Source organism: Lampris incognitus, chromosome 3 (genome assembly GCF_029633865.1).
Source record: "Lampris incognitus isolate fLamInc1 chromosome 3, fLamInc1.hap2, whole genome shotgun sequence".
Lineage (NCBI taxonomy): Eukaryota > Metazoa > Chordata > Actinopteri > Lampriformes > Lampridae > Lampris > Lampris incognitus.
The window spans coordinates 104,675,620-104,702,301 of record NC_079213.1 but is presented as its reverse complement, the minus strand read 5'-3'; the positions used below and the strand labels follow the sequence as shown (position 1 = coordinate 104,702,301).

Here is a 26,682-nt window from a genome sequence, read left to right as displayed (position 1 = left end):
GAGAGCTCAGTCTCTCTCTCTCTCTCTTGCTCTGTCTCTCAGTCTCTCTCTCTCTCTCTTGCTCTGTCTCTCAGTCTCTCTCTCTCTCTCTCTTGCTCTGTCTCTCAGTCTCTCTCTCTCTCTCTTGCTCTGTCTCTCAGTCTCTCTCTCTCTCTCTTGCTCTGTCTCTCAGTCTCTCTCTCTCTCTTGCTCTGTCTCTCAGTCTCTCTCTCTCTCTCTCTTGCTCTGTCTCTCCGTCTCCCCCCTTCTCTCTCATGTGATGGTCTACCACTGAGCAACAACACCTGGATCTTTATGAAACTGACACTTTCTCCTGGATTAACCTGTTCTACTACAACAGGCTCACTCATCCACTTGCTCATTCACTCACTTGCTCCTTCACTCACTTGCTCATTCACTTCAGAGAGACATCAGTCTCTCTCTCTCTCTCTCTCTCTCTCCTCTCTCTCTCTCTCTCTCTCTCTCTCTCTCTCTCTCTCTCTCTCTCTTGATGATCTACCACTGAGCAACAACACTTGGATCTTTATGAAACTGACACTTTCTCCTGGATTAACCTGCTCTACTGAGACAGGCTGTGCCTTCAGACTTGATGTGAGACAGGTTTGATTACCAGCAGCCATTATAATGAGGCCTGCGGTTCTGGCAGCAGGCGGAGGACGCAGGCAGGAGTCGGATCTCTGGTTCCAATCCCAGTCAGCCAGTTCCCCTCGCACATATCGACTCCAGACTCATCAGTTTCATCCCGTTGATACACGCCCCATAGGAGCCAAGGATGATAATTGCTTTCAGAGCAAAACCAATCAGGGAAATCAGTCAGCCTCTAATATTGTACCTGAGTCTCATGTGTTTCTTCCAGCATGCTCCCCGAGCGCTCCCAACACTAAAAGGACAGGCACGTCCAATTTGATGATGTCAATAGATAACAACACACTTGAAAGCAAAATGTGTCGGAGATGAGGGATTTGCAGAAAAGAGGAGCAGCAGAAAAAGCAAAGCCTGCACCGCTGTATTACAATGGGTTTTGCCTCAAAACACCCCGGTGAATAATGAAAGAACTGAAAGACGGGGTGGGATTATCTTGTTTGCACAGATAAATACTCCTTCTTTTCCACATTGTAGAGATAAAGTGTGCAGAAATCAGAAATGCAGCCACGGAAACAAGCGGCGAGCAAAGCGGACCAGCAGTGGCGTGAAACTGTAATGATCAGAACTGCTTTCTTCTCTGAAAGAGGCCAATTAATTACACCGGAAACCTCCCGACGGCTGAAATCTCACTGATCTCCATGCTACGACACACATACGAGACAGAACCTCAACCCCACTGTTCTCGTTTCCAAAGGGTAATGACAGAAATAACCACAACATGTTTGGTTTCATGTTCAGCGACGGTGATATTCATGACTTCCTGTCAGCACGTCCCATTGCTCATCCACCCCCACATTAGATGTCTAGCGGGCTTATCGTATTCAAATATGGGCTTGAGTCCCATTTTGAAGGCCTCGGTCTTGTCTTGGACTTCACAGGAGTAAGGACTCGGACATAATGACTCGGATTTGACTCGTTCTTAGACACTGCAGACTCGGGAATGATTTCCCGAGACCGGTTGAGAACAACACTCATTTGTACGCGACTTTGGAGAATCTAATGGAGTTTCGATAAACTAAGTTTGGGAACAAACACCGTGCCTCAGACAAGCTTAACCACTTGCGTACATCTGTGTCTACGCAAGTGCAACTATCACACTCACGTTGTCAGTGGCGTGGTCATTAGTGAGCTGTCTTTAATCTTGAAATAACCTCCCCCGAGGAGATCAATTAAGTACAATCTAATCTCTCTCTTGCTGTTTTTTAACATCATTATTATTCAATGTCTCTGCAACATTCCCTCCATGTCATGGGGGGGGGGGGGGCTAAAATATATTAGTGTTGGGAAATATTTACTCTTACCATGACGGCAGACTACTCCAGTCATGATGTTTAATTGGACTTGCACTGTTCTGGTGTCCGTCTATAGTTTTAGTCCCATTGGTCTTGAGTTGGACTTGCCACTTTAAAGACTCGGACTTGGTTTGGGCTCCATAATCTTTGGTCGTGGAATTGAATCAGACTCGCCCCCCTAACGTATCACCTGACATTGGGTAGACGTTTACATTATATCTTACACGTTAAACATAACATTTTGTTACTGGTTGCATTTTTCCTACTTTTGGCAACGTGCATGTCATATAGACTATTTTTCTTTGTCTAAACAGGTGTTTGGGAAATAAAAAGTATTAATTATGGTGTCAAGCGTCTGGCATTAGGAACATAGTTTTAAGGTGGTCTTGTCAAAAGGCAGGATGGACGTAGGCGGGACAACCTAAAGGACGGCATATTGCCACTCCGAAGATAACGCCTGTTAAGGTTAACTGTCCAACCGTACTGCTGGAAGTCCTGCCCCCTTCTCCTGCAAGCCACGCCCACTCTCTCACAATATACACAATCTCCGTCAAGCCACGCCCATTCACTCACAATATGTGCACAATCTCCTTCAAGCCACGCCCATTCACTCACAATATGCGCACAATCTCCTTCAAGCCACGCCCACTCACACACAATGAAACCGGTTCGTTTAAGCCACGCCCACTCACTCACTCACAATATACACACAATCTCCTTCAAGCCACGCCCACTCACTCACAATATGCACACAATTTCCTTCAAGCCACGCCAACTCACTCACAATATACACACAATCTCATTCAAGCCACGCCCACTCACAATGAAACCGTCATTAAGCACGCCCACTCTTCCACAAACCACGCCGTTCTCTCTCACGCCACGCCCACTCCCCCCCACAAGGTAAATTGTCTTGTTAAATTTGTATTTACTTAGACAGTGGAAAGGCGGGGAGGGAGACAGACTAGGGGAACACAGGAAGGGGGCTTACTGTCCCCACCTGGTTCTAGGTCATCGGAAATACACGTGTGACCTCTGAGTCGGTCGATTTAACTGCTTGGCTATCTCGATGACGGCAGAATGAAGATTCTGCCAAAGGTCGATTTTTGAGAGAGAAGTGGCTGGTTGTTTTTTTTTTTTTTTTAGTAACATGCCAGCGGGCACCCCTGAGATGTTTCTCTAAAATAGATGTTTGAAAAGACACCGCAACTGACTTTCTCATCATAGCCCTTTTCTCCGAAGTTAACTGAAGCCAAATGCTTTGAAAAGAGAGCAAGGCATTACAAGTAATGACCCGCAGCACACACACACACACACTCACGCACAATCATAAACACATTCACACTGACGCAGGCTTCGTAATTAGAGTTTATAAAGGCCAGTGTAGATTGATGCTACTGACAATTCTTCAAAGGTCAACTTCTCTTTAACTGGAATCGGCAAAAGAAAGAAAGAAAGAAAGAAAGCAAGAAATCAGGGAGCAGCACAAGAGAGAAAAAAATTGGAAGGGGGGGAAAGAGGAAGACGGAGAGGCTGTTTCTCAAGGTATCTATATCAACAATCTGTGTGTGTGTGCGTGTGTGTGTGTGTGTGTGTGTGTGTGCACGCTCATGCGTACATTTTAGTGCACTTGAAAGAGAGAGAGAGAGAGAGAGAGAGAGAGAGAGAGAGAGAGAGAGAGAGAGAGAGAGAGAGAGAGAGAGAGAGAGAGAGAGAGAGAAGTCAGCCCTACACCTCTGATTAGCTTGTCAAAGAAAAGAAATTCACAGTAGGGGAGGCTGCATCACAAAGGGACCCTGCAGAAGCTGCAGACGAAGGTGGCGAGAGAGAGAAACGATACAGTGGTTTGGAGTAAGTCACATCAGATGTACCAAACAGAGACTCCACGGTCATTTTGTGCTCTGAAATCTTACAATCTACATGTTATTAATTGTGTCAACATGTGTTCGTCTTTTTATACATCTAGGTGGCAGAATAGAGGCCGTCTCCCCGCGTCCTCGTGTTCTGCGTCTCTGTGCAGGACACTTGACCCTGTCTGCAGGGGGGAGGCTCTAGCTGGCTGCACCTTGAGGTATTTAAGCAGCAATACTGGACATTTGTATGCAAATAAATGTCCTTTTTCAGTACTTTGTATCTCATGTGTACGCGCAGGCAATAGTAATAACGGTCCACTGACACCGAAGCAATGGACGCTTTGGCAGCTGCTAATTTTAATAATTACTGAAGGGTAGGACCTTCTGGGCAAAAAGTATATGACGTACACAAATAAGGTTTTAGGTCTTAAATGCAGCAGCAAATTGCAGAAGAATAACGCAGGTAGAAGGCCCTTTTTTCCCCCACAACATCAACAAGTAAAACTCAGGTTCAACCAGGTTTTGTTTGTTGTTTTTTTTGGTGGTGCAGAAGCTGCTGGCACATCACCGATTCATTGTGGATTGATCTCTGGGATTTAAAGTTGTCCAACTCCAAAGCAGTAACCAGCGTTGTCATCGGTACAAGTAGGTTAACAAAAAAACAATCAGTGGGATTCAAAGAAGGTTGAGTCAGTTCATCTGGATACAACGTTTATTGGCAGATACGTTTCATCCCTCAAGCGGCATCGTCAGTCTTCAGACTGATTGCTCAATAATCCAGGTAAGGACAATCAGAGAAGGTTGAATCGGTTCACCTGGATACATTGTAAGATGGTGACAGTACCCCCCACCCCCCCCCCCGTTTGAGCTCTCAATAAACGTTGTATCCAGATGAACTGACTCAACCTTCTTTGATTTTCCTTACCTGGATTATTGAACAAGCATCAAGACAATCATTGGGATTCTAGCTTTAAAGGGTCATTCCGGTCATTTTTATATATACCCGGGCCCTCTATTCCCATCATTTGGGGTCTAAATGATTAATAGGGACAAAAAACAATATCTGGAATCTGTCCATTATTGAGCAGCCGTGAAACAGGCTGCATTGTAATCCTTGGGGGCAAGTGCGGCCGTCAAAGTCCGCCCGCTAAAAGTGGGTGTTTTTTTTGCCCCCTGGCGGGCTCGGGTTGTTATTATGCGTGCCTGACAACATTATGGAAAGGATCCCGGCGGAGATGGGCCTTTTTTTTCCTTCACGTCTCGCTTCTTCCGGTCGCTGTTGTGACGTCCCCTTGACCGCGTGCGGGCGGGGGGCGTGGCTTGTTTACCAAAGAAGAAGTCAGGCCGCGTCTCGGCAACGCTGACCCCTCATTTGTAACGACGCAGAGGAGCTGCTGGCGATCGTTTATTTGCAGTCATGGCTGCATATTTAACCGGGTTCGACAATGTGGATGAGGCATTTGAATTCGATGGCTGCCCGTATTTATTTGAGCCACATGAAGAGCGCCTAGAAAACTCAGAGACGGGGGGTGAACCAGCTTCTTTGGCCGGCAGTAATCATCGACCGAAACCGGAGATCTGTCATCGGTTTCGTACGCGATTGAACCAGTTGATCGACCCCCGGCCGTCAGGTGTTCAGACAGACGCGTCGGCGCTGAGCTGTGGCCCGCACCAGTCCGGCCTGAGCGCCATGACGAGGCGGCACACTGGCGCACCTGTGCTCGACGAAAACGGAGGGCAGCGGTGCAGTGAGAGGCGGAGGCAGACCCGGAGGAGGACGTGGACAACGAAGACGAGGACCAGATTTCACAGAGGAGATTGGCCGGCCATGTTGTAAACCATGGGTTGAACCTGGGGTGGGGGTTGAACCCCCCCCTCCCCATCTCTACTTCTTGGTGCCCATTAACTGCACTCCATGTTTGAAACAATGCCTTGTGCGCTGTGCTATGACATGTTATGTGCATTTTGATTGGTCCACGTGGGATTGCGGGTGGAGAACACCCAGGAGGAGGAGGGGGGGGGCACATTCTGAGAGGAGCCAGAGAGAGAACCGTCATTCGGCCGATAAAGCGATACGCCTCAGAGAAATTCAAACAAACTTCCTCAGTGACCACACAGTTTTCAGTAATGGCCGTCAGGTCTCTCACATAGGGGCGTCCGGGTAGCGTGGCGGTCGATTCCGTTGCCTACCAACACGGGGATCGCCTGTTCGAATCCCCCGTGTTACCTCCGGCTTGGTCGGGCGCCCCTACAGACACAATTGGCCGTGTCTGCGGGTGGGAAGCCGGGTGTGGGAATGTGTTCTGGTCGCTGCACTAGCGCCCCCTCTGGTCGGTCAGGGCGCCTGTTCGGGGGTAATAGCGTGATCCTCCCACGCGCTACGCCCCCCTGGTGAAACTCCTCACTGTCAGGTGAAAAGAAGCGGCTGGCGACTCCACATGTATGGGAGGAGGCATGTGGTAGTCTGCAGCCCTCCCCGGATCGGCAGAGGGGGTGGAGCAGCGACCGGGACGGCTCGGGAGAGTGGGGTAATTGGCCAAGTACAATTAGGGGGGAAAAGGCGCGCGGGGGGGTGTTAAAAAATCACATACAGATGAGACAGCTCCACTGGGAAAATGGATGCTGATGCAACCCCGCATGAATTTGTCTCCATAGGTGAGGCTGGGTTTAACCTGACGGGAGGTAAGAAGAAGAGGGTGGTGACGTCACAACGTGCGCTGCCATCACACAGAATGGGGTCCTCCACAGCCGCGCCAACGTAGGCCCTTACAACACGGCCCACATACTCACATTTTTAGACCGACTACACGACATCGCTGCAGCACGTGGAGGCAGAGCACGTGGAGGCAGAGCAGATGAGCTACACTGTCATCTGGGACACCGGTCTGCTCTGCTCCCGAACCGGTTTCATCAACACCCGCAGTGTTCACGCCAATACTTCTCCCTTCCTGCACCCCACTGGGGGGGGGGGTCAGCATGGCGGGGGAGGATTTATGATCTCCAGCCCGATGTCAGGATGCCCCTCATTCAAGCCATGGAGGAGGCCTGCGACCAAATGGGTGCAGGGTCTGAGCAAGGATGGAGTCATCATTTAGGAGGAGTCTTCCCTGGCTGTCTTGCCAGAGAGGACACAGCCTGCGACGTGGACGAAGTGCTCTGGCCAGACCCAGCTGGGCCAGGAGGTGATGCTCAGGGATTATTTTTTTAAAATTCGTACTTCCTTTTTTGTCTCCACAACTGTTAATGCTGTCTGTGCACTATAGTCTATTTGTCTCCCCGATTGTACTTGGCCACCTACCCCACTCTTCCGAGCCGTCCCGGTCTCTGCTCCACCCCCCCTCTGCCGATCCGGGGAGGGCTGCAGACTACCACATGCCTCCTCCCATATATGTGGAGTCGCCAGCCGCTTCTTTTCACCTGACAGTGAGGAGTTTCACCAGGGGGACGTAGCGCGTGGGAGGATCACGCTACCCCCCCCCCCCGAACAGGCTCCCCGACCGACCAGAGGAGGCGCTAGTGCAGCGACCAGGACACATTCTCACATCCGGCTTCCCATCCGCAGACACGGCCAGTTGTGTCTGTTGGGGCGCCCGACCAAGCCGGAGGTAACACGGGGATTCGAACCGGCGATCCCCGTGTTGGTAGGCAACGGAATAGACCGCCACGCCACCCGGACGCCTCCTTCATAAGTTATTGTGTCGTGCTGAATGAAGTGTCTCAAGATCTGAGGTGTTCTGCGTCTTGTGTGTGTGTGTGTGTGTGTGTGTGTGTGTGTGTGTGTGTGGTTGTGTGAATTGTGTGTAGTGTTTCGACAAAACGAGCCCCGTTTTTAAAGTCGTGCTTAAACACTCGTCAGAAAAACCGAGCGGCTTCAGCAATGAAAAGGAAAGTGGGACAGGATGTGAAATGGCGGCTCTTCCATATGCAGAAATGAGGGGTTGCGTCTTTAGCCCGAGTTGATCGGAAGCGGCTGGTGCAGCGCGGCGGGGACTGCGGGCGTTGAGCTGGTCTCTCAGCCTTCAACCTCTCGCTCCTGCGGTCCTCGGAGAACAGCCCCGGTGATTAATGGGTGTCCCGGCTCTCGGATGAGACATAAACCAGCGGGGCTGTCGCGGGCGCCCATAAAATCACAGCCCATGCAAACAAGTCATGCACACAAGTTGGCGCGGCCCATAAACGCACCCCCGAAGGCGCAGAGAAGCTCGTGCTGTCCTGACGCCTTCAAGCAGCCGGTGCACGTGTGTGTTATGCCCACCAGTGATGTGTGGCTGTATGGGAGTGTTGCGTGGCCATTTGTCTGCAAGTTGTGTGTTTGTGCGCCAGTGGTGTGTGTGTGTGTATGTGTGTGTGTGTGTGTGTGTGTGTATCTGTGTGTTGTCATGGTTGTGAATGAGTGTATATCTGTGTGTGTGTGTGTGTGTGTGTGTGTGTGTGTGTGTGTGTGTGTGTGTGTGTGTATCTGTGTGTTGTCATGGTTGTGAGTGGGTGTATATCTGTGTGTGTGTGTGTGTGTGTGTGCGTGCGTGTGTATCTGTGTGTTGTCATGGTTGTGAATGAGTGTATATCTGTGTGTGCGTGTGTGTGTGTGTGTGTGTGTGTGTGTGTGTGTGTGTGTGTGTGTGTGTGTATCTGTGTGTTGTCATGGTTGTGAATGAGTGTGTGTGTGTGTGTGTGTGTGTGTGTGCGTGTGTGTTCTTTCTTTCGGTGTAACATGAAAGCCAAGCCTCTACCCAGCCGTAGCGGACCTCAGAGGACCCCTAAGGATGCCGTGGAGATTGATGCACCCACTCCAGAACCGAACTGCCACCGCGGGTCCACTCTGATCAGTAATACCCACCCACCCCCCTCGCTCGGGGTCTGAGAGAGGTTGGTTGCAGAATCCCCGCGGTATGCAGCAGCAGCAGAGAACTGACGCTAAGAAGTATGAAAATATCACATTAGTGGATCCGTCAGCGAAGCCCCCGTCAGCTGCTGACGGCTGACGGGGGGGAGGCGGGTGGTGGGGGCGGGGGTGGGGGGCGTTGTGTATCTGCACCGGATTCACAACACAGACCACCCAGTTACTTCTCGTTACTTTCAGAAGCCTGCAGGTGCATCGAAGCACTTGTATGGTCAGCAAAGGGCTCGTGCCGCTGGGTGAGATTGGGACACATCTGGTGGGGGTCGCGGGTTTTACTTCACTTCAGGGACACCTGACAAGTGTCTCACATCCATTCCCGCTCTTCCCAGCCGTCCCGGTCGCTGCTCCACCCCCTCTGCCGATCCGGGGAGGGCTGCAGACTACCACATGCCTCCTCCAATACATGTGGAGTCGCCAGCCGCTTCTTTTCACCTGACAGTGAGGAGTTTCGCCAGAGGGACGCAGCGCGTGGGAGGATCACGCTATCCCCCTCTCCCCCTCCAGTTCCTCCACCCGCCCTGAACAAGCGCCCCGACCGACCGACCGACCAGAGGAGGCGCTAGTGCAGCGACCAGGACACATACCCACATCCGGCTTCCCACCCGCAGACACGGCCAATTGTATCTGTAGGGACCCCCGACCAAGCCGGAGGTAACACGGGGATTCGAACCGGCGATCCCCGTGTTGGTAGGCAACGGAATAGACCGCCACGCTACCCGGACGCCCCCAAATCGGGACATGTTCAGTGTGTTTACATGATATTGTGTCTTTCCAGTGCGCCTTCCTGAAAGTAAAGCAGTGTTGATGGTGCTGTAAATGCCAGTGGTTCTTCGGGGCGTTAGTAATGACGGCATACTGTAACGTGCATGGATAAGTAGACACGTTGGCCGTTGGCTAACCGGTCTGACCCTTTAGTCGAGCGGTCGGCGATGTCTCCCGCGGTGCGGGCGATACGGGTTCGCGTCCCGGCCGTGGCAGTTCCCGTGGTTTCCTCCCGAATTCGATCAAAAGCAAAACTAAAGCTACGTCAGTTCTGAAGCATGGCTAAGCATGGCACATGGGGTTACATGACAACAACATGCGCTTTGCACTCGTGTCTGCAGAGGGCGTTTCAGGGGAAATCTGTACTTTATCAAGTACTTTACTTTAAATATTTAAATATTGAATGGTAGACATAAATAATGGATGTGGAGGCAGAGAAGAAAGACTACAAAGAGAATTCAGACACGACATTTGCATGGGAAGTCAACCAATTCAGCTCAGTGCTTTGGTAATTACCACAGCTCTCAGGAAGCAACCTTGGTTCGAGTCTTTGGCTATGAGCAGGAAAACACTCTGCCCCCTTATCATCTCCGCGGCACGCCGGCTGGGGTTTGTGCATCGGCTTGGTGGCAGCAATCAGAAATAGCTCACCTGGCCAGTGCGGTACGCCTCTGTCAAATGCAAAAGTAATCCTCTCTGCCTGTACAGGAAGGCATGCATGTGTGTCCCGTATCGGTTCTCATCGTCATGTACAGGGTGTGGAGATGTATCAGAAGACATCAACAACAGTCGTTCCCACTTACAGGGCCTCAACCCTGTTGCCCGATATTGTATTTTACAATAAAAGGATAACAATGAAAAAGTCTGAGAGGAAAACGACTCTTTGAGATCATCTCACTGGCTGGTTGTTCATGAATACCGAAAATAACTTGGCTTTGATTAATTGATTGACACCTTATTGATCCCGAAGGAAATTTAGGCATCCAGTAGTTTAATTTCCGGGGGGGAAACACCAAGGGCGGTCTGACAGGACGCGGAAGCGGGGCAGGCTAAGCTAACTGCTAGCCCATGCTGTTCCGATAACACCGAGGGCGGTCTGACAGGACGCGGAAGCGGGGCAGGCTAAGCTAACTGCTAGCCCATGCAGGCGGCGGCCTCGCCTAGCCTGGACTGTGTTTTTCGTGTCATCGTGTGGAGTGCAGGGAGGTGTGTCGAGGGTGTCTGGCCGGGAGAGCTGGCGTTGGATCGGCTGGGGGAGCCTGGTCTGCTGCGTGCGGTGGGCCCAGCGGCCACGGCCCTGCCTGGAGCTCCTCCTCGGGCGGTCTGACAGGACACGGAAGCGGGGCAGGCTAAGCTAACTGCTAGCCCATGCAAACCGGCTGTTCCGACAGTCATCCTGGCATTGGCTGTCTTGAACAGTGATGTTTTGTTTTTGTTTTCTATTTTTTTGGTATATTGGATATATGTGTTTTTGTAGTTTTTTGTAGTTTGGATGTGTTTGTGTCTCTGTATTGCACGGCTGTGGGACGGGGAAAACGATATTTCATTTCATTTCATGTGCGCAGGTGCATGAAATGTGCCACCCCCTTCAAATAACAAGAGATGAAAATCTACTTAAACATGTTGAATATAATTTAGTTGTATAATGCAAATAATTATGAAATAAAAGTGTTTTCCAGTCTGTGAGCGCCTGTCAGCAGCCATTAAATATTGGTTCCAGATGGTGTTTGGTTGATTTCTGTCTGAATACATATACTTCCTGGGTGAGGGGCGCTGGCCAAACCATACCTTATGTAAGCCCTCAAACTTCTCGCGAGCAGGTGACCTGAGGCTGCTGTCTGATTGGTTTCTTCAGACTTTCCAGGGGACTCAGTTCTGTGCTCCCCAGACACGCCCGCTTTCATTGGCAGCGAACTGGTATTGTTTTAATATTTTTTTGATCTAATGAGATTGGACAATTCTCGTGGCTGTCAATCATGTTCACACCCACCACGACGCCTCGTCTCGACTGTCAATCATCCACCGTCTATGAACCCTGATAAAATCTATAGGCTCCATTGTCCTTCTTAATAACTCTGTGACTGTGTGGACATTAAAGCAGCTGTCAGGTGTGCTGCGCCAAGGTAAATTGCGCCCCCCCCCCCACACAAATTTTTAGCACCAGCCGCCACTGGAATGAAATGACAAATAAATGTTCCTGATTCTTTATCAATACGACACACAATAACCGGTAGTCTGTACAGAGTAGCTGCACTATACAGGAACACAGGACCTGCTAGAGTCCATAAACTGAAAGTCGTTGGTGCGGCATTCATGAGGACGTGACAACAGAATCCGGAACATCATTCAATACTTTTTTTTTAAGGGTTTGTCAACGTGGAAAAACGGGAAGACACCCAGTGCATCGATAAGCTGCCTTAAGGGTATACCCGAGACCTTGCTGTGCACACTTCCCTTCTCTGCCTGTCTCACCTGGATGACAGCCGAATACAGATTAGGCACATGTCATATTACATATTCACGACATTACTACAGCAATCGACGTGCCTCCCCCAGTCAGCAGGGTCCTCGACATATAGGCCCAGACAATTAGCGTTACCTATGTTCAGAGGCCCTGAGTGGACTCACATCATCCTATAGGATGGAAATAACAGACAGGAGGGGAGAAGGTACTGCCATGATAAGGAACCGTTACCCTCTGTATTTAATACCGTGTGTGACAAGTCAGATGTACCTTGATGTCCATGTCAGAGGACGTGGGACTGCGGGAAGTGTGAAAATGGCTGCCTGCTTGTTTTGTGTTCTCCACATCAGTGCAACCTGATGAAGTCGACAAACGTGACCTGTGCTTACTAATAAACAAAGTACGATAATAATTCCTATTCATCATCATATATTGTAACGACCACGAATGACTGGGCTCGCTAGCCGGTTGGCTAACGGGGCGGACACTTTAGTCGACTGGTTAACGTAGCCACCCGCGGTGCGGGAGTCCCGGGTTCGCGTCCCGGCTGCGGCGGTTCCCGGCTGCCCCCCCTGACCTCGCTATAATATGTAAACTGAAAATCTCTATGCCTCGCCATACCTGCACCTACTATGTGGCTGGTCAGGTTCAGGTTTTGGGCTTGAAGGTCGTGTGTCACAGCAATCATGTACATGTGCGGTATGTAAACGTTTTGCCAAATTCTAATTTTGCTTATGTTTTTCATACAGAAGCCCCCCCCCTTGCGGCCATGCCTGCATCTCTGTTAACGGATGAGCCGACCGCAGGTCAGCGTGCTGATCTCGGCTGTTTACCTTGTGATCGATGACGCCCAGGTAGCCGTCCAGGGCGGGTGCAGCTCGTCTCGGTGGCCTCTCCCGATGCTTCGCCGGTGGACTCGGGCGGTGGGGCGACGGCGGGGACGCGTCCCCGGAACCGCTGTTGTACATCACCATAAAACTTGTAACCATGGTGACGAGGATGATGCCAACGGCCCCCTGGCACTGTGGAAACAGGCGGCACAAAATGAACATCGTCCGCCGACAGGGAAAGCGCACGGGCAAGACAACCCGGCGCTGTTTCTCTGCAGGGGACTCCGACAAATCGGGGTTTGCACGTAACCACAGCGGTGCCTGGTAACAAGTTTTCTGCGACCTGAATGTTCACACAGCCAGGAAATCCCTGCTAACCGAAATGCCACCTCGTGAGGTTAAGAGGTTCTCTATACTAATGTTTTGGGGGCTTTCTTCCTGAGACAAGGAAAAAGAGAGTCATCCATGCAACTCTCAACGCCCTGCACAAGTCCCCGCGTGCATACCTGCGCCCCACGCGAGAGCGCTCCGAGCGCCACGCCACCCAAACATGCGCCAAGAGTTGCCCCGGTTCATAGTTACCACTCGGGTCTTCATGCTGCCCGTCCGTCCTTATTCCACACGACTCCTCGAGCACAAGGTCCGGTCCTCTCGATGGCGCTTCCACGGTCCCCTCATAACGGCGAAACTCATCGGAAGCCCGCTTTCTGCTTTCTGGTTTTTTTGGGGGGGTTGGAACGCACGCAACACCTGAACGAACGAACGAGCACTGCAGCGTGTTTAGTGTGTGCCAGCGAGCTCTCCACCGGGTGTGTGTGTGTGTGTGTGTGTGTGTGTGTGTGTGTGTGTGTGTGTGTGTGTGTGCGCGCGCGCGCGCGCGCGCGCGCGCAGTAGGTTACTGTATACCGAAGCGGGTAAAACCTGAGCGAGTCCTGCAATAGCAACGTGCGTGCGTGCACGCGCGCGCGTGTATGTGTGTGTGCGCGCGCGCATCCAAAGCGAGCGACGCTCTTCAATCTTTCAGGCTCTTTTCTCGGTCGCCAGACCACTTCGCATGGTCCTAAGAAATCCCGTTTTACACTTACGCCTCAGTTTCAGGGCTTCACGCGGGGTTCACGCGAAGTCCGTTTTCTGTTTCTCACGTGTTGGTTCGTTTCACCGCGACGGCGGGTTTCCCTTCGCTTCACGTGCAAGATTAAAAAAAAAACCAGACTATTTGTTGGAGACCATGTGCGTGATGATGGAGATGTTTCGTTAAATAGCCACACCTTTCCCTGATTCTCCTCGACACACTATGCTCGGATAAGCTATGTGAACACTGAGCATTCATTCTACATGATTAACATATCAATCAATCAATCAATCAATCAATCAATCAATCAATCAATCAATCAATCAACAAATCAATCAATCAACCAACCAATCAATCAATCAATCAACCCATCCATCAATCCATCCATCAATTCATCAAACAAAACTTAAATGTCTCAGATGGGACATTTGTTGCAGTCAGGATTAAAAAAAGACACAGTGCACAGTAAGACCAGCACACATTTATGTCCACATACATTAAAGTATGGCGGCCTGTCCAGGGCGTCTCTCTGCCTGCCGCCCAGTGACTGCTGGGACGGGCTTCAGCATCCCCGCCACCCTGAGAGCAGGGTAAGTGGTTTGGATAATGGATGGATGGATGGACATTAAAGCATGTCCATTGCACGTTGTCCGTCTTGGGAGAGACATCCCTCCTCTGCTGCGCTCCCTGAGGTTTCCTTCCTATTAAAGGTTTTTTTTAGAGACCGTCCTCCACCAAAAAACGACCTTATAGCGGCTTATTACGACCCGTAGTTACGTTTTAAAGTTAAGTGACCTCTAGCGGTCGTGCCGCCAATAGCACTCTTAGTTACTATACCAGACGGCGAAACAACACAACAACGCACTGACTACATATTATATTACTCTCAAATTGTTTTTACCACTATGTACTGACCATTAGCTGTATTGGCCTGTCTATGAGGCGTTATGAAAAGAATGCCAGCAAGCAGATAAAAACCCACAATGCGCAGAGGCGAAAAGCATCTGCGGCATATCTCCTGCCGCCGGAGGGGGGCGCTAATTAAGGAAACGCTCCTCCTCTATGTGGTCGTTTCAGGGAGTTGTTCCTCATCCGATACGAGGGTCTAAGGACGGGACGTTGCGTTGCTGTAAAGCCCGCCGAGGCCAAGTTGTAGTTTTTTGATACTGGGCTATACAAATAAAACCGACTTGACTTAAAGGTTCACAGCGTCAGAAGGGTGAAAGGGCAAAAGAGCGTCGCTTCTCACAAAAGCCGTGCAAAAGTGCACATGTGCAAAAGTACTGCACGTTGTGCAGATGGATATAAAACAGCAGGAGGAGGAGACGAGATCGTTTGTGACATACATACAGCCTTTAGAAACCGCCTTTCTTCTTCTTCTCCTTCCTCATTTGTAGCAGCAGCAGCAGCCGGAGCCCCTCGCGGGAGAGCAGATTTGCTGGGAGCTGTAGGCTAATCTCGTTGGAAGGTGACAGCGAAAAGGGAATCAGTCTTTTTATAGACGCCCCGTAAACTCATTCCTCTCCTTTTTCCAATATATTTTTTTCTTTTCCCAGTCACTCCGCCGTGACTCAGATGTTGCATCACATCTGCCTGGTTTCCAGGAGCTCGTTGACAAGCCGCGAAGCAGAACAGATGCAAAATACTCGCGTTGTAAACAGTACAGTGTTGGTGTTGAAAGAGCTGTTGGGGATTTCGCCTCAGATGGATTTCTGTCACACAGGCGAGACCTCACTGGCATGGGGGTTGGAGTGAATGGGCGTCATGAATCTGAAATATCATAATTCAGATTGATCGTACCCAAAGATAATGGATCCATCCATTATCAATACCTGCTCAATCCATTTCAGGTTTGCAGGAGGCCAGAAATCTCCTCCAGCATGCTTTTGGCTGGAAGGCCGAGAGACACCCTGGACAGGTCAGCAGTCATCCACAGGAACCCCACCCCCCCACCCCCACCCCCCACACACACATACTCACACACACTTCACACTTGTAGACAATTTAGAGAGTCCAGTTGACCTAACGTGCATGCCTTTGGACTGTGGGAGGTACGCATATATGGAAACGCCTCATAGATGGACCAGAATCAGACCCAGAACCGTCGTGCTACGAAGTGGCCGTGCTAACCACTAAGCCTATACGATAGGCTTGAGGCTCTATGACATACCATGACATGACATGACATGACATGACATGACATGACATGACATGACATGACATGACATATCACGGCATGAAACTCACAAAACCCTGTGGAGACCAGAGCGCCTGTCAAGACTTCCACTTGACCGGGAAGGATGACCGACGGTTCTCGGATCTCCTTTGTCAGCAGACACTACTATGCCTCTATCTCTTCCCTCTGAGACCACGGGGGCATATGCAATTGATAGAATTATGAATTTTTAATACCACAGTCATCAGTGCCACGGGGAGCAGCGCCTCATGACGCGACGCGTCATCGTGAGTGTGACGGAGCAGGCGACCGTTTTCCACCGATTCCCACCGGCGGCGCGTGCTCAGTCCCCGGGGAGCACGCATCATCTCGAGCACGGCGCGCCGGGGAACACGCGACCGGGGAAGGAAGCAAATGGCGTCTATGGAAAAAAATAAAAACAGACCTTTTTCTTTCTAATTTACCAGAATATTCTCTCCACTGAGGCGACAGACGGCCGTCTGTCTGCATACTGTGCCAAACATAACAGAAGAAGAACCAGCTCCGCCTGCACCTGTTTGGGTTGCCAGCACGAACGCTGTTCACTTCTTAAAGCTGCGGTGTGGAAGTTTTGTCGCCCCCTTGTGGTTCTGGCGGTGAGAGTAATTACTCCTCTTCTTTCGGCGCTCTCCAACGGGGAAAAGCGGTTCCCCCCCCTCCCCCTTTTTTTTCTCCCCAATTGTACTTGGCCACTTACCTCATTCTTCCGCTGCTCCACCCCCCTCTGCCGATCCGGGGAGGGCTGCAGACCACCACATGCCGATACATGTGGAGTCACCAGCCGCTTCTTTTCACCTGACGGTGAGGAGTTTCGCCAAGGGAACGTAGCGCGTGGAAGGATCACGCTATTACCCCCAGTTCCCCCCTCCCCCCGAACAGGCGCCCGACCGACCAGAGGAGGCGCTGGTGCAGCGACCAGGACACATACCCACATCCGACTTCCCACCCGGCAGACACGGCCAATAGTGTCTTTAGGGACGCCCGACCAAGCCGGAGGTAACACGGGGATTCGAACCGGCGATCCCCGTGTTGGTAGGCAACGGAATAGACCGCTACGCCACCCGGACGATTTTTTTTCTCAGGAGCATCAGACACGTGTCTTGGACGCTTCTGTCGTTTTTCCGCCATAGCCTCCAAGCCCGGAAGCTTTCTGGCAGAAAGCCCCGAAGGCAGCCCAACCAAAGGTATAGAGCGCTTTGTCACGGACGTTCAGCTTCTTTTTTTTTAAAATCGAAATAAACTACAAATCAAATTAAATCAAATTCATTACATAAGGCTCTAGTTTTCACAGCTTTAGAGTTTGTGCAGCATTTTAGTGTGTCCAGGTAGGATCTTAAGTAAGACATGGAGGCAGTAAGGTTGGGTTTCTGTCTTGCAGATTTGCTGGCATGTATGTGGAATTTTGCCAACAGGGAAACAAGATTAATGACATGTATTTTCTTGGCATGTCATCATCAAAGAGACAAAAAAAGAGAGAACCAATTCAATTTGGACCTCGAGTTGAATATCTAATTTTCTGTTTAGCAGCAGATGAAGGTCACACCAAAGCGTTTGACTGAAGGTACGGTCCCGAAGAAGATGAGTTATCGTTTCATCTGTGTGGTGACAGGATGAACAGTGAGGATCAACATTTAGCCTGGATTTCACAATAAACGGAAGTTCAGCTCTGGCAATGCGATCGCTGCTGGTTGACGTAAAACGCGTCACTTCCTGTATTCCAGCGCGGGAACGTCACCCCAGACACCATTTAAAGCTCTGGTATACTGCGAAATACAGAGCGATGTACCTGGTGGTGACAGGCTTAATCATCATGGTGGGAACTCGTTTGTCAAGGACATGAAGGTAACAGACATTTATATGTAAAACTTCTGTATTCTAACTTTAAACTGTTTAAATTAGGGGATGGATTCCTTTGGGTCTCATAGCCTATAACTGTTAAACCACGTGTTAAATGGCGAACAGTGTTGTGTCAAATATATATATATTTTTTTTTGCATTTTTATTTTGATATTTTTGGCGTTATTGGTTATTGCCCGCCCAATTGGTCGGGGCAGGGGTTCCAAGTAATTTTCATGCCATGACCCACCTATGGAAATATTTCATTGCCGCGGGAGTGAGTCAACATCCGTTATTCCATTATTAGTCAAAGAGTGAGAAAAATCCTCTCATCAATGCAACTTTCCCATTTTCAGTCTTCAATCACGGTCTACTAACGATCAAAGGCATGTCCACGTTAAACTCCATTTTTGTGATATTTTGGAGAACAATTAAATCATCACATAGTTCGACTCAAAGAGAAGTGGGTTTTTTTTCCATTTAAATTAAAAACATATCCGATCACAGAAAATGAAATAAATGTGACCTTTTTCCCCCTCTGTCTCCAGACAAAATGTGTGTATCGTGGACATCCAGCGACCCCTCTGGCCCCCTGCTGCGATCTGTTTGAGGGCCCCAACCCACAGTTAGCGTACCATGTGTCTGTAGATGCAGCACTACTCCAGAACCACAGGCTGCTGTCTGCACCCCTATCTACTCTGGATCTTCATGGTGGGATTAGTTCCAAGGCATGCTTACCCCAGTTCACATCCTGCTCTTACCCCCCCAGATAGGATCCGGATGTGGGCCACTTCAGGCAATGATGCGGCACTGATGGTCTTCTTCTGGCCCTGACAACATGGATGTGAGCCTGAAGTGGCCAACATGTATAATAGCAAATATGGCCCAAATATGCCAAATCAAATGTGGGCCCTTTTCGGCAAAGATGTGGTGCTCTGGGCAACATGTAATCTGGATGTGACCCTGAAATGACCCGTGTGGTAAATGGTGAATATGGCCCAAATATCACAAAACAAATATGGGCCACCTTTGGCAAATATGTGGCACATGCGGCATTGCTATGGCTTGGTTCTGACCCAGATCTGACAAACAGGAGTGGACCGCCCAAGTGCCATCATGCCACGCGGTATGTGGGCCAGATGAAGCGTCGGGTGTGGGACGGGTCCACTCCAGGCCACAGCAATTTTGCTGTCTGGGCCAGGAGGACTTAGTCGAAGGGGTTTTTTACAGGTAGTGAATGTCCGTTTGATGTTTTAAGATGGTCTCAGTTTGTGGACAGCACACCTACTCATTTATGGTATCCCTACAAATCACAGATGCAATTTCTGCTTACTCAGGGTCCAACAGGCCCATACTGCTCCCTGGACTGTTGTTTGTGTCCGATTACAATTCTTTTTAAAAAAAACCCATTAAGGCTTAGCCCCAATTACGGCCTCCCTCTGTCTCTGTCATTTGTTTGTGTTGTGACGCTGCAGCTCAGTAATGCCTTTAGATCACTTCCCTCCTCCTCCTGGTGGAACTTGTGGGATTTCAATTATTGGGAGTCAGCGGGGTCAATTGCAACAGCCGCCTTTACCGGTGAAGAGAAACAGAGAGAGACTATCTCTTCCTGCCGCTGATTATAAACCCACCCACTACTCAAACTCCAAATTGAAAACAGAATTGGCTTTAAAACAAAACAAAACAAAACTCCTGTTTCAGTTGGCGGGAGTGCATCAAACCACACGGGAAGGCAGGTTGGCTGCATCTTAATGTGGCATCTTAATGATGGCGTTAGCGAGATGTTTTGCTGTCTCTTGTTTTCACACCATTAAAAAAAGCAAAACAAAATTAACCCGTAAGTTAAAGCTTATGCATTTCAATTACATGTACATTTTCCATCCAATTTGATCACATAACTCCAGTGTGATATTTAAAATATGACATTTTTCTTCTTAAAATATCACATTGGCTTTATGTGACCAAATTGGATGGGAAATTTACATGTAATTGAAGTGCATAAGCTTTAACTTATGAGCTTAAATATTTTTTTTTGGGAGTATGGGGCGACAACCTTTTACTCTTGGAATAGGGGGATTCCTCTTACACTGAACCACTGCAGAAGCACAGATATAAAATGAAGACACATAGATGGAAAAAGCATAGCTTATAATATGTTCACGGTAAGAGCCCTCTGTGTTAGTCAATACTCCCACCTCTTGAAAAGACAATATATATGAATATGTGATGTCATGATTTTGCAGAAGTAAGTTTACAGCAAGTCGTGTAAAAAAAAAAAAAGACGGAAAAAGACTAGAGAAGAGGCCCGTAACAGTAAATCCATGATGTTTTTCTGTGCACAAGAGCACTTTCTTCATTTCTTGCAGCGATGCAAACATCATTTGGTTATAAAATATTGTTCCAACCTTTCTTTAAGCTCACAAATTCCCTCTTCAGTTCAGTGTCAACGCTGTCAATTCTAACAAGTTGGGTTTACTTAACATTTTTAGGAAACCGATTACCTTGGGGAAAGTAAGTAAATGAACTTAATTGCGTCTAAGTTATGTGAAATCATTTCACATAAAATCATTTCACATAACTTTGACACAATTAAGTTTATTCACTTAACTGGTTTCCTGATTTCTTTTTAAAGTAACCTTAACTTGTGGGAATGGACAGCGAGTGAATGGAGCAGCCTGGGGTGTGTAGGTATACGTACGGCCGGCTTTGGTATAAAGTTGGTTATCACCAGCATGCTGGTGTGTCGTCATGATGTCATGACGAGGACGTAACAAGAAACAGAATCAGGGTCAGAACGAGAATAAGGATCCAGATCAGAATCTCGTTAATGATAACAATCAGCCTACAGTGATCCTGAAGTGAAGGCTTGCTCACGTGAAACACATTACAAAAGTAATTCATGCTAGCTGTCAGTTGCATTATCTGGAAGATACCGGTTTCAGTCTGACAATTGGTTCAGTCTGTATTTCCTCTGCTGTGACTGCTGGGATAGGCTCCAGCATCCCGCGGCCCCAGTTGGGATAAGCGGCTTGGATAATGGACGGATGGATGGATTTTCTCACCTGCTTCACATTACATCTACAAGTCTGCACTGAAATTACCAGCGTCAAATATCTTAGATACATAAAACGAATCCTACAAATGCAAACTCTTGGGATTGATGCAAGATAATTTCATGGCTTTCGTTTATTTTCCATCTGTTGTGTTTCCAGTTTGGGGGGGGAAAAATAAATCTAGGATCCATCTGACTTTAGTGTCAGCCTGTTTCTATCTGCAGCAGCTAGCGGTGAAGCCTGGCCGTCTGCTGATTTGAGAGGCGCAGAGCTTCAAAAGCTTCTCATTAAATTGTGTGGTGTGACACAACAGCAATACGCCGCTGTCTGTGTGCAGGAGTGGTAATGAACCCGCAGACAGCCACAGATGTGTGTACGCAGGTTTGGTTTCCAACCCAGCACAACACACGCCGAGTTCCCTGATCAACACACACACACCTGCAAGCCGGCAGGGGAGGACTAAACATGACACAGGGCTGTTGTCCATACGCTGCATGTATGCACACTATTACCGCTCGACACTTTAAGTCCGCAATGACACTAATTCTGCACATGACATTTCATCCTGACTGCACTCTTATGTCTTTCCTTTCTTTCTGTCCTTGTGTAAATTCTGTGAGACACTGGAGATAGGCAGTGTTGGAGCGTTTCATTGCCAGCGACCATTACGGCGTGCACTGTTAACTGTGATGAGCTGACTTTGCTATTGAACTTGTACTTACGGTAATTGGTGGAATCAGCCGGTGTAGTTTCAGGCTGCAAAGTAAACGTGCGTGCACACGACCCTCCACGGCACATGGTGTAACACCACTGGTGCAAAGTATGATATGCAACGTGTCTTTGCATTGTACACGAGGTCCAACTGCACCATCCAGCCATCCAGCCATTATCCAAACCGCTTATCCTGCTCTCGGGGTCACGGACGGGGATGCAGGAGCCTATCCCAGCAGTCATTGGGTGGCAGGCAGGGAGCCACCCTGGACAGGCCACCAGTCCATCACAGGGCCCACACACACACACACATTCACACACCTGGGGACACTTTAGTAGGGCCAATTCACCTGACCTACATGTCTTTGGACTGTGGGAGGAAACCGGAGCCTCCGGGGAAACCCACGCAAACACGGGGAGAACATGCAAACTCCACACAAAGGACGACCCGAGACGACCCCCAAGGTTGGACTACCCCGGGACTTGAACCCAGGACCTTCTTGCTGCGAGGCGACTGCGCTAACCACTGCACCACCGTGCCGCCCACCAGCGGTACCATGTAAATGTAAGTTCTACACGTGTCATTGAGTCTCATTCATCTTAACTCTACTGTTTTAATTAACTGTGACTCTTCTTTACTTTGACAGTACTGCCACCATACTCTGGGGGTACCAAACTGGGGTACCACGTGTCATGTGATCAGCCCAAAGCAGGTCAGCGGCTCTGACCTTGTTTTATTTTGGCGTCGCTCACCACTCCTTTCAAGAGGTTCAAGAGTTTTATTGGTCACATACATAGCCATACTCCTCATACAACATGTTGAGATTCAGGTCATGCTGTGTTGGACAAGCTTGTGAATAGTGAAAGGAGGGAAGGGGGGGTTGAGAGGGGACGACAGCAGAGGTTTTTGGCTGAACTGCATTCTTTGGGGTTTCATATTGGTCCCATACCTTATTCTGTTTGCTGTCAAACCCGTCGAGCCACAATGAGACGCCCCGCAGAGATCACTGTATTATGTCAGGGTTTGATACACAGAACCCAACCCGTCCGTCTCTGGGAGCTTATACCATCCACAGGGGGGACACGGTGAAGAAAGACGCTACCGGGGACTAGTCGAGAAAGGAAAACATTTCAGAACTGATTCCAAATAGGTTTTGTGGTTGTTTGGTTGGCCACACAAGATATTTATTAGATGGTACATATTGTACATAAAAATGCATTATTGAAATGAACTTTAAATTAAAAAAAAGTTTTCAATAAGAGCAAGCTTTATACATACAAACAATGTGTGTGTGTGTGTTGCAGTTGCAACGATTGTATTCTACGTATTTCTTTGTTTTCTGTTTTGTTTGTTGTAGTCATTCACATCGCTGAACAACACAGGTCAGCTGTCATGACGCATAGACACTTTAACTACAACTCTCACAGAAGGAGAGATCCTCTGTTCTGAGTGTGCAGGTCTGATTCTCTGAGACAATTCAAGTATCATCCATCCATCCATCCATCCATCCATCCATTATCCAAACCGCTTATCCTGCTCTCAGGGTGGCGGGGATGCTGGAGCCCGTCCCAGCAGTCACTGGGGGGCAGGTGGGGAGACACCCTGGACAGGCCGCCAGGCCATCACAGGACAGATATCACACATTTCTAATTTCTATCTTCTGCTGCCACTCTCTGGTTATATGTTCGATAGAAACTATCCGGGGGGGGGGGGGACTGGGCTACGGATAATAGCCACACATTACATGTACCTGCAGGGGGCAGTATTCCACCACAAAGGTGTGAATGGAATAGAACAGAATTCCTTATTTTTTTTACAAAGGGAACTTCATGTGCAGTGAGAAGCAGATAAATAACATATATAATAGATAATGAAAAATATATGAATAAATTACAGCCAACATATTATAATTATTATACGTCAATTAGAATAATACAATTACTCTATACTCATACATTAACGCTATTATACTTTTATTCGAAAATGTGTTAATACGCTATACTACTCATACTAATAATATACTCATACTTTACTAATGATAGTACAGAATACGGATATACGTTATGAATACCATTCTACTATTGTGCTAATTTGCCCAAACCAAATGAAATAAAAATTAAAGGTACAATCCTTGATTCAAATACCAACCGAAGTGTCGTCCTTCTGCCGAAACAAATGTAACCGGTTATTTTCTTGCCCGGTGCGGGATTCGATACGAGGTGTATTGCACCCACAAGGCGACATCGTTAACCGCTCGGCTAAGGGGTCAGACCTTTTAACTAGGGACTAACGTGTCTTATTAGTAGTTTATAGTCGTCACCCTCCCCGGAAGCTTTGTTATTCCCGCGCTCGGAAGAGACTTCTAAGGATCTGCACACTTCCGGATCCCACCGCTGCCACCAGTGTAACCGGTTACTTTCTTGCCCGGTGCGGGATTCGATACGGGGTGTACTGCACCTCAAGGCGACGTCACTACCAGCTCGGCTAAAGGGTCAGACCCGTTAGCTAGGGGGGCTAACGGGTCTTATTAGTGGTTTACACAAACAACACGGGACTGGAGGCTGCTTGACGCGTCTCCCAATACGAGAACTAAAACTGAACAACAACTCCAGCTCAGCTTCTGTGGCGTTCTGACGCTGTAAAAAGTCGGCTTACACCGACGTGTGCTACCATTGGCGTAAAAGGGGGCCAACGTTGTCCAATAAGATCCGTGATGAAAGACACGAAATGACTATTTTCAATCTATTTCTCAGCTTCTTCGGTTTTGTGTGGAAATACACCTGAATGGTATGCTGGCGAATAAATCACAGATCGGAGCTTTAAGAGGCAATCAATGCTCGTGTTGGCTGTTTCGGGTTTTTGTCATTTTGCAACCTCACACAGCGTTTCTTCGCAAAGCCGTTCAGCATAAACTACACTGGGTTTGGGGCTGCAAGGTGGAGATCAGCTCTTCGTTGCGCCGCTGAAACAGCAGAACAAAGGGGGGAACGGGGCGCGTTACGTCACCCCGTCCCCTTCAGCAGCGTCACGGGTGACGCTGTCTCGCGCTGTAAACACGGCAGACGCTCAGCTGCGTGGCCGAGGCAGCGCGAGGAGCGGTAACTCCGTTTGATCTCTGACAGTAGCCGGAATACAACACCGTCCACTTCCGGTCTCATATGCAACCTCCAAAGCCGGGACGGTGCCGCGTCTCCCCCGCCGAGTTCAATGGCTAGAAAGACGGACGTCCCCTCCTCTTACTATGGTGAGTCGATTCGTCTTTGTTAAAGGCAAGGAGCTCTCTCTCTCTGTCTCTCTCTCTCTCGCTCTCTCTCTCTCTCTCTCTCTCTCTCTCTCTCTCTCTCTCTCTCTCTCTCTCTCTCTCTCTCTCTCTCTCTCTCTCTCTCTCTCTCTCTCTCTCTCTCCCTCTCTCTCGCTCCTCTCTGTCTCTCTCTCTCTCTCCCTCTCTCTCTCTCTCTCTCTCTCTCTCTCTCTCTCTCTCTCTCTCTCTCTCTCTCTCTCTCTCTCTCTCTCTCTCTCTCTCTCTCTCGCTCCTCTCTCTCGCTCTCTCTCTCTCTCTCTCTCTCTCTCTCTCTCTCTCTCTCTCTCGCTCCTCTCTCTCTCCTGGACAATATGACAAAGGAATATGCGCCTTTGGCCCGACTCATGTTTTGACCCCTCGCTTTGATTTACATTTATTAACAACTCTGACATTTGGTTTTTCTCGTGACAAACCAACGGTGCAGCAACTCCCCCCTCCCCGGCTTTATTTTATAATGTAGTTTAAGTAATCTGCAGCGCTTTACCCAAGTGTTCCTAATAATGCCTCTGCCCCCCTAACCTGTACCCTCAATTCAGTGTTTGTGCCTTTACCTTCACAAGCTTTTACCTTCTTTGCTGAAGATTTCGTGGTGACAACGCAAGGCACTAATTAGACCCCAGTGGAGTGAGAGTACTTCTGTGTACTTCGACCTTCTCATGTAATGCTGCTGATGACACGAGGGTGCGAACTACAGGGGAGCCTGGCTCCTCTTATTAATAAGACATGAGCTCCCCTGAAATCATGATTTGTGATTTTTTTTGGGGGGGGAGGTTGTCTCTAAGAAATGCATGACAATATGTCATGCATTTCTATTTTTTATGTATCATCGTCATCATCATGGATCGTGTGTAAAATTCGACTATTATTGATGTATGATTCATGCACGAGGGTGATTCATCACTAATTCACTGTGTTAAAGAGACAGGCATGCGTGCTATTCTTGCCATGACCATCGAAGCGTGGCGGCGCAATAACTCACTCAAAAATCAGGGGAAAAAAACCCAAAACAAAACAAACTTTCTTAGTCCCACTCAGTCTGCGTGTCTTTTTTGTAGCCAGCATACATATATGTCAACAAGAAAACAAGGAAGTTTAGTCGCAAATTTTGGATTTACCAAAAAAACCTAAGCCTATCCACTCTGAGGAGCAACCACCCAGGTAGCACAATTGCTGTGGCCCGGACCCGTCCCGCACCCGACTCTCATTTTTCTTTCATCCGGCCCCCGTACCGTGTGGAATGATGGCACTTGGGCGGTCCGCTCCTGCTTGCCAGATCTGGGCCAGAACCAAACCATAGCAATGCCGCATGTGCCACATATTTGCCAACGGTGGCTCATATTTGTTTTGTGATATTTGGGCCATATTCACCATTTACCACACGGGCCGCTTCAGGGTCACATCCAGATTACATGTTGCCGAGAGCACCGCATCTTTGCCAGAAGGGGCCCACATTTGATTTGGCATATTTGGGCCATATTTGTTATGATAAATGTGGACCACTTCAGGCTCACGTCCATTTTATCAGGGCCAGAAGAAGGCCATCAGTGCCGCATCATTGCCTGAAGTGGCCCACATCCGGATGCTATCTGAGCAGAGCCAGAGACGTCTTCTGCCGCAAACGTTAGCTTGACGACCACCGACACCGATGCTACACCTGCTGGGTCTGCTGTCAGCACAATCCCGCTGTCGCCCGGGGTGAAAACGCAGGGACAAGTCGACAGAAGACGCTGCAGATGGGGGTAACACG

At 49.0% G+C, this 26,682-nt stretch overlaps 2 protein-coding genes across 3 annotated transcripts in view; one reads left to right on the top strand and one right to left on the bottom strand.

Moving 5' to 3' along the window:
* Positions 1-13,343, bottom strand: part of st6galnac5b (ST6 (alpha-N-acetyl-neuraminyl-2,3-beta-galactosyl-1,3)-N-acetylgalactosaminide alpha-2,6-sialyltransferase 5b) — a 25,856-nt gene extending 12,513 nt beyond the window's left edge. Inside the window, exons 1-2 of the mRNA XM_056276910.1 lie at positions 13,329-13,343; positions 12,750-12,938 (exon numbers count right to left, since the gene is read on the bottom strand). Of these exons, the coding sequence (XP_056132885.1) occupies positions 12,750-12,938; positions 13,329-13,343 (204 nt within the window). The remainder of the gene's footprint in view (positions 1-12,749; positions 12,939-13,328) is intronic.
* An 11,357-nt stretch (positions 13,344-24,700) lies between these two features.
* Positions 24,701-26,682, top strand: part of slc44a5b (solute carrier family 44 member 5b) — a 103,989-nt gene continuing 102,007 nt past the window's right edge. For both annotated transcript variants that reach the window (XM_056275604.1, XM_056275605.1), the window contains exon 1: positions 24,701-24,878. In XM_056275604.1, coding sequence (XP_056131579.1) covers positions 24,842-24,878 — 37 coding nt within the window. In that variant the 5' untranslated portion in view covers positions 24,701-24,841. The remainder of the gene's footprint in view (positions 24,879-26,682) is intronic.